General features: G+C 49.9%; 1 protein-coding gene across 1 annotated transcript in view; it reads left to right on the forward strand.

Annotated features, from left to right (window-relative positions):
* The window catches only part of Dnaaf5 (dynein, axonemal, assembly factor 5), a 36,326-nt gene extending 33,833 nt beyond the window's left edge, over positions 1-2,493 (forward strand). The window contains exons 12-14 of the mRNA XM_013023372.1: positions 880-1,036; positions 1,423-1,614; positions 1,929-2,493. Of these exons, the coding sequence (XP_012878826.1) occupies positions 880-1,036; positions 1,423-1,614; positions 1,929-2,068 (489 nt within the window). The 3' untranslated portion in view covers positions 2,069-2,493. The remainder of the gene's footprint in view (positions 1-879; positions 1,037-1,422; positions 1,615-1,928) is intronic.
* The last annotated feature ends 5,436 nt before the right edge of the window (positions 2,494-7,929 follow it).

Below are 7,929 nucleotides of genomic sequence, written 5' to 3' on the forward strand. Positions count from 1 at the left end.
AGTGGTGCTGTGGCTCAAGTGGTAGAGTGTTAGCCTTGAGCTGAAGAGCTGAGGGACAGCGCCCAGGCCCTGAGTTCAAGCCCCAGGACTGGCAAAAAAAAAAAAGAAGAAGAAGATTCAGCTGGGCGCCAGTGGCTCACACTAGTAGTCCTAGCTACTGAGAAGTCTGAGAGCTGAGGATCACGGTCCAAAACCAGCCTGTGCAGGAAAGTCCATGAGACTCTTGTCTCCAGTTAACTACCAAAAAAGCTGGAAGTGGTGCTGTAGCTCAAGTAGTAGAACACTAGCCTTGACCAAAAGAAGCGCTCAGGCCCTGAGTCCAATCCCTAGGAATGGCGCACACCCCGCCCCCCGCCCTCCCGCCCCAAGATCCAAGTCTGTTTTGTATTTGCTGGCTGGAGTGTGCTGTTAGCCTTTTTTTTTTCGTTTGGGGGGGGGGTCCGGTCGTGGGGCCTGGGCGCTGTACCACTTGTGCCACAGCGCCACTTCTGGCTTTTTTTTCTGCTTATGTGGTGCTGAGGAATCGAACCCAGGGCCTCCTGCATGCAAGGCAAGCGCTCTACCACTGAGCCATCTTTCCCAGCCCTCTTTGTATTGTGTTTGCATTGTTTTGCTTTGTAATTGCTAGGAGAGCACTCTACTCCTTAAGCCACACCCCCAAATCCTTTTTTACATTGTTTTGAACTTAGGTCTGGTGTTCCTCCCCCAGGACAGTCTGGACTGTGATCCTTTTAGTGCATCCCATTTAGCTGGGATGACAAGCATGAGCCACCATGCCCTGTTGGTTGATTGAGATGTTATCACTACGAGTGTTGTCATGGCTCGGATGGCCAGTGTGGACCCAGCCATGACAGTCTCATGCAGGCTTGCTGATTGCAGATGCAGGAGGCACAGGAGACTCTGATGGCACATGTGCTGGGCACGCTGGAAGAAGACTCCATGATGACCCGACTGACATCCTGCCACATCATTAACACCTTTCTAAAGACCTCTGGGGATGCGATGGATCCAGATAAATCCCTCAAGGTCTATCCTGGTAGGATACTTGCTTATGATAGCAGGTGTTTATGTTTGTGTCTGACACTGACTTTTATAGGGAAAAAAAAAAGGATAAAGAAATTTGTGTGTGTGTGCACATGTACAGGTTTGCATGTGTGTGCACATCAGTCCTGGGGCTTGAACTCGGGGCCTGGCTGCTGTTCCTGAGCTCTGTTATTCAAGGATTGCACTCTTGCACTTGAGCCACAGCTCCACTCAGGGATGGTAGGTCTGCCAAGCCCACAGGCATGACTGCTAAGCCCTTAGTGCACTCTGGGTCCCTAGGGCAAGAACTCCCCCATGTGTGGGTTCAGTCCCACTAATGGTGCTCACGCATGAGATGCCTACCCTGGATCTCACGCTTGGCCTGGCCTCGCCTTCCAGAGCTCCTGAAGCGCCTGGACGATGTCTCTAATGATGTGAGGATGGCAGCTGCCTCCGCCTTGCTCACCTGGCTGAAGTGTGTGCAGAGCTCCGAAGCAAAGGCCTACTATCAGAGCAACATCCAGTACCTGTACCGGGAGCTGCTTGTGCACCTGGACGACCCTGAGAGAGTCATCCAGGATGCAGTTCTAGGTGAGTCTTGTGATGCTCAGTGCATCTTGCCAGCCTGGGAGCTTTCCCAGGGAGTGTCTGCAGTCACCAGAGGTAAAGAGATGGAGGCACCTGCCTGGGTGCATCATCACCCTTGCTTCCTTGGCTCCAGCTCTGCTGGAGAAGAGGAGCATGGCATGGTTCCCACTTGCCCTATAGTAAAATTGATTCCCAGACAGATCTTCAAATGCCCCATCCTGGGCCATGAGGACCCCCTGAAGGTTTCTCCCCATGATGCCAGCTGCTCACAGGACTGTCGTCGGCTTCTGCCACTTCCAGGCTTTCGTGTTTTGCAGAGGTCCTCAAGGAGGGCAGCGTCCTGTTCCCGGAGCTCCTGGTACGGGAGACAGAGGCTGTGATCCACAAGCACCGCTCAGCAGCTTACTGCGAGCAGCTCCTGCAGCACGTGCAGGCCACAGCTGCAGTGACCCTGTGACTGCTTTCGGGGTACCCTGGCCTGTGGAGGGCCTGTCAGCCCCACTTCACCACAGCCGGGGAAGTGCATCATGGTGCAGGCTCTGCTCCTCATAGACAGTGCCCAGGGGCTGCAGCTGATGCCACTGGAGTAAATGTCTGCACCTCGCTGCTGGCTGCTGCCCACCCAGAAGGTGAAATGTTTCCCTGCTCAGGACAGCAGAGCTGGGCACATGGGCACCATCGCAGGGAGCCCACACCTCGCCCCACCCGGCAATGGCAGATGCCAGGTCCAGTTCTCTTCCACACCCAAGTGCCTGAAACACCCTCCAAGTGAAGTGTGACACTGTGAGCCACCGTTCATGCCATCACCATGGAATAGGCTATGTTCCCAGCAGATACTAACATGTATTTTTTTTGTGTTTATAGAATTAAATTATTTATTATAGTTAATTGATACAGACTTTATTCATGAATGGACACTGTGGGGATTAGCTTCACAGTATCCAGCCCTGGGACACCAGGCTGTGCTCCCTACATCATGCCAGCCCTGCTCTCTGCAATGTCCTCTCTAGACTCCAGGGGGCAGGAGTGCTATCTCACATAGGCTGGCCCCAGGGGCTTGCAGGTTCACCACACACATCTTAGATGGAGGGCTGTGAGTTGGGGAGAAATGACTGCAGGCCCTGCTCTCTCAAGTCCCCCTTCTTCTGCCTTTACCCAACTGCTAAAAGCTCTGCAGGGATTCAGGATACCTGCATTAGCGCCCTTCCCCCCAGGCGCCCATGTCCTCTTGCATCTCTATGAAGGGCTGGAAGACCCAGCCCACTACAATGACACAGCCAGCAATACCACCACCACCAAGAACTTGGTAGTCAGGCACTAGTGGCTAATGCACACTTGTAATCCTAGCTACTAAGGAGACTGAGATCTGAGGATCACAGTTCAAAGTCAGCTGGGACAGGAAAGTGTGAGACTATCTCCAATTAACCATCAGAAAACTGAAAGTGGCTGTGGCTCAAGTAGTAGAGTGCTCGCCTAGAGCTGAAGAACTCAGGGACAGCACCAGGCCAGAGCTCAAGCCCCACGACTGGCCCCGTAGAGCAAAGGGAGTTTATTGCCAGTGTAGCTAACAAGGCCAGTTCTCTCACAGGAGAGGGAGAGATGTTACCTGTCTTTGTTCAGAGGCATCCTTATACCGTCCCAGGACTAGAGGTGGGATAGCACACAGGCTGGGTGCTGAGTTTAGGTCTGGGCAGAGAGGAATGGAGATGATTCAGGAGAAATTGGCAGTTGCTCTGGGAAGAGAGCTCTTTTCTTTGTGAAGAGCAAGATAGAGTTCAGCTCTGGGTACAGGGCATTCCACTGATACACCTGAGGACTAGAGATGTGCTAAGGCTTAGGATGGGGATTGTAAAGCTCCAAGTAGAAGAGGACAGACTAACACTGGGGATTCCTGCAAATGCTTGGAATCCACAGAAATTCACTCAGCTCATCAGCAAATGTTGATGGAGCCCTCTGTGCCAGATACCAGGTATCAGAAAAACTTGTGGGTATGGCTCCTGAAATCTACCTGAGTGGCAGCCCCAGACCATCCTAAGCATACAGGTGGGTGAGTTGTAATGGCTTTACCACCCTCATTACAGCATCACCCACACACAGGCCACTTAAACCCATTCACCATCAACCCCTCTCCCATCGCCAGCTCCAGGCACCTACTTCCTGTCTCCATCACTTTCCAAATCTATCTTGTCCAACCAGAGTAGTGCCACATGTGGCCTCATGTGTCCGACTTCTTACTTGGCATAGAGTCCATTCATTTGGCCAAGCGTTAGTGGTCTCTCTCTACAGAGCTCTGTGAATCATAGTCTCACCTCCTCTGTAACCATTCACCTACTTAGTTGTTAATAGGACTAAGTTTGCACTCAGGACCTGACATGTGCTAGTGGCACTTGCTTGTCATCCTAGCTCCTCTGGAGCCAGACATAGAAGCACTGTGGTCTGAGGCCAGCTCTAGGGGAAAAAAGCAAGATGCTATCCAAAAACTAAAGCCCAAAAGGGCTGGGGGTGTGGCTAAGTGAAAGAGTACCTGCCTGGTAAGGTTGAGGCCCTGGATCCAAATTCTGGTGCTGAAAAGTAAATAAATAGCCAGGCACTGGTGGCTCATGCCTGTAATCCTAACGAAGAGGTTGAGATCTAAGGATCACAGTTGGAAACCAGCCTTCGCAGAAAAGTATGTGTGACTCTTAATCTCCAGTTAATTACCAAAAAGCTGGAGGTAGAGGTGTGGCTCAACTGGCAGAGTGCCATCCTTGATTAAAAGAGTGTGAGGGGGCTGGGAAGGTGGCTCAGTGGTAGAGTGCTTGCCTCACGTGCATGAGGCCTTGGGTTTGATTCCTCAGCACATTAGCAGAAAAAGCCAGGAGTAGTGTTGTGGCTCAAGTGGTAGAGTGCTACCCTTGAGCTGAAGAGCTGAGGGACAGCGCCCAGCCCAGAGTTCAGGCCCCATGATGACAAAAAAAAAAAAAGTGTGAGACACTCACTTCAAGCCAAAGTCAACAGGAAAGGGAGTTGAGCGCTGTTGACGATTATGAGGTTGGCATCTTCCTACACCTCATGCTTCCTACACACTGGCCCTCACCTGGAATCTGGATGACCTTCACTCAGGGCATAGCAACTCCCTATTCTGTGGGGACTGTGTGACAGTGACTCCAAGCCTCTCCACAGACAGGTGCATCTCCAGGGGCTCACCAAGAACAATGCAGGGTATGAGTCACAGCACTACTGACTGAGCTCACCCAGCTGTCCCCCACTTTGGTCTGTGCTCTTGTGGCCAGCAACACTTGGCCTGGAGCAGCTGCCCTTAACAAGGACAGGTGAAGCTCATGTCAGGAGACCACATTTCAGAACAGTCTGTTTCAGATCGGCTCGGTTACCATAGGCAGCCGCCAAAAGAGAATATTATTTCTGTTACCACCCAGTTGGCTATGGGTTTTTGCTCTAGTTACAAATCGTGAGACAGCTGCCATTAGCTCACACCTATAATTCTGCTCAAGAGACTGACATCTGGGGCTGAGAAGGTGGCTCAGTGGTAGAGCGCTTGCCTTGCATGCATGAGGCCCTGGGTTCGATTCCTCAGCACCACATAAACAGAAAAAAAAAGCCGGAAGTGGCGCTGTGGCTCAAGTGGTAGAGCACTAGCCTTGAGCTGAAGAGCTGAGGGACAGCGCCCAGGCCCAGAGTTCAGGCCCCACAACCGGACCCAAAAATAAAAAAATTAAAAAAGAGGCTGACATCTGAGGATCAAGGTTCAAAGTCAGCCTGGGCAGGAAAGTCTCGGTGACTCTTATCTCCAGTTAACCACAAAAAGAAATAGAGCTCTGGCACAAGTGGTAGAGAGCTAGCCTTGAGCACAAGCTCAACAGTGCCCAGTTCTAGAGTTTAAACCCCAGGAATAGGAGGATAAAAAAAAAACAACTCCAAGCTGGTATGTGGCAAGATGTATGTGGCATGAAGGATTATGTTTGCACCAGTCATAGTACAGTCCTTCATGTAAAGGAAACATTTAGGCCAATCACAACACAGCCCCTCATGCAAATGAAGTACTACATTTGTATCAATCACAGGCCTTCTAGGCACTAGGGGAAGTGCATCGCCTCTGGCCTGGCTAGAAATGACTGCAGTGAGGGAGGTCATCTAGAGCTCACCTACCTTTGCTTAAGAGTGATGTTCCAGGGCTAGTGCAGGTCATATAAACTAGTGAGGGCTGGGACGTCTTTAACCCTTCAGCTGTGGTATAGTTTCCTTGCAGCACCTGGATGTTCTCAAAAGCCAGAGTGAGCCACCAATACCTAGCTACTGGGGTTTGAGAACTGGGCATTGTGCTTGCTAAGCAAATGCTCCACTACTTGAGCCATGCCTCCAGCTCTTTAACACTCTTTCAGATAGGTCTTATAGATAGATCATTTTCCAGATAACTTCTTGTTTATTGCCCATTCTTGAAGCCAAATCCTTTTACAGGCTTCCTACCTAGGACGGATTACAAGCTCAAACACCTCACCCAGTTTGTTGGTTGAGATAGGAATTTGATAACATTTCACTTTGGCAGGTGGGAAATCTCAGTCTTTTCAATTTCCAACACCTAAGTAGCTAGGCATAACAGGAATGAGGCTCCACTTCTGCACTTCTGGTCTAAGTGCCTTGAATTTTAATGTCTCATAACTAGATATTCTTCGACCCAAAATTTTCCCTTGAAATTTTGAAGACACAGCTGTATTGTATGGCTTTGGGAAGTTTAATAGTTGTAGTTTCGGAGGAGGCTCTGTGCTTTCACTCTTTCCTTTGAAGCTTGAACTCTGAGCCTAAAGCCCTTGCTTGACTTGTTCACTCATGTATGATGCTCTGTCACTTGAGCCACACCTCCATCCCAGCTTTTTTTCTTTTTTTTTGTTGGTCATGAGGCTTGAACTCTAGGCCTGGGCACTATCCCTCAGCTCTTCAGCTTTACCACTTAAAATCACAGCACTACTTCCAGTTTTCTGGTGGTTAACTAGAGATCAGAGTCTCACTAAGTTTCTTGCCCAGGCTGGCTTTGATCTGTGATCCTCAGATCTCAGCCTCCCAAGTAGCTAGGATTACAGGCGAGAACAACTGGTACCCAGCCCAGCTTTTACTTTGCCAGTCCAGGGGCTTGAACTTAGGGCACTGTCCCTGAGCTGCTTTTGTTCAAACTTTACCACTTGAACCACAGCACTACTTCTGGCTTGTTCTGTATATGTGATACTGAGGAATTGAACCCAGGGCTTCTTGTATGTTAGGCAAACATTCTACCACTAAGCCACATTCCCAGCCCCCAGCTTGCTTTTTTTTTGGGGGGGGGGGCTTCTTGCATGTTAGGCAAACATTCAACATTCTACCACTAAGCCACATTCCCAGCCCCCAGCTTGCTCTGTGTGTGTGTGTGTGTGTGTGTGTATGTGTGTGTGTATGTGTGTGTATGTGTATGTGTGTGTGTGTGTGTGTGTGTGCGCGTCCGCATGTCAGTCCTGGGGCTTGGGCCTGGGCCCTGTCCCTGAGCTTCTTTTAAGCTCCAGGTTAGGGCTCTACCACTTGAGCCACAGAGCCATTTCTGGCTTTTTTTGTTTATGTAAGGAATCAAACCCAGGGCTTCATGCAAGCACTGTACCCCTAAGCCACATTCTCAGCCAATCCCAACTTTTTGCTGATTGATTAGAAGACAGGTTCTCTTAAAATTTTCCTGTCCAGGCTGGCTTTGAGCCACCATCCTCAGAACTCAGCCCTCTTGGGTAGTTAAGATTATAGGTGTAAGCCACCAGTGCCCTCACAACCTTTTCTTTATTCTTGCCACTGTAATTTCTCTAGTGAGTCCACATGGGCTCTGCCCTTCAATCAGAAAGGTTGATTCCATTTTGATTCTGCAGGGTTTCCTCTCTGTTCCTCTTTGTGGAGTTTCTTCCTGTATCCAATCTTGAAATTCTAGACTGATCTTTACATCTTCGATCAACTCTTGTCTTCCTCCTTTTCTTGTCATTTTGTTTTTCTGTGTCTTCTGTGGGGATATTTTTCTTTTCAGCCCCAACAGTAAACTTTCTGCTACTTTAAAAAAAATTAGATTTGAGCTGGGAAAGTGGCTCAGTGGTAGAGCACTTGCCTTGCATGCATGAGGCCCTGGGTTCAATTCCTCAGCACCACATAAGCAGGGGAATAAAAAGCAGGAAGTGGCACTGTGGCTCAAGTGGTAGAGTGTTAGCCTTGAGCTGAAGAGCTGAGGGATAGCGCCCAGGCCCAGAGTTCAGGCCCCATGACCAGACCCCCCCCAAAAAAATTGTATTTGGGGGCTGGGAAGGTGGGCTCAGTGGTAGA

Source organism: Dipodomys ordii, unplaced genomic scaffold (assembly GCF_000151885.1).
Source record: "Dipodomys ordii isolate 6190 unplaced genomic scaffold, Dord_2.0 Scaffold68, whole genome shotgun sequence".
NCBI classification, from domain to species: domain Eukaryota; kingdom Metazoa; phylum Chordata; class Mammalia; order Rodentia; family Heteromyidae; genus Dipodomys; species Dipodomys ordii.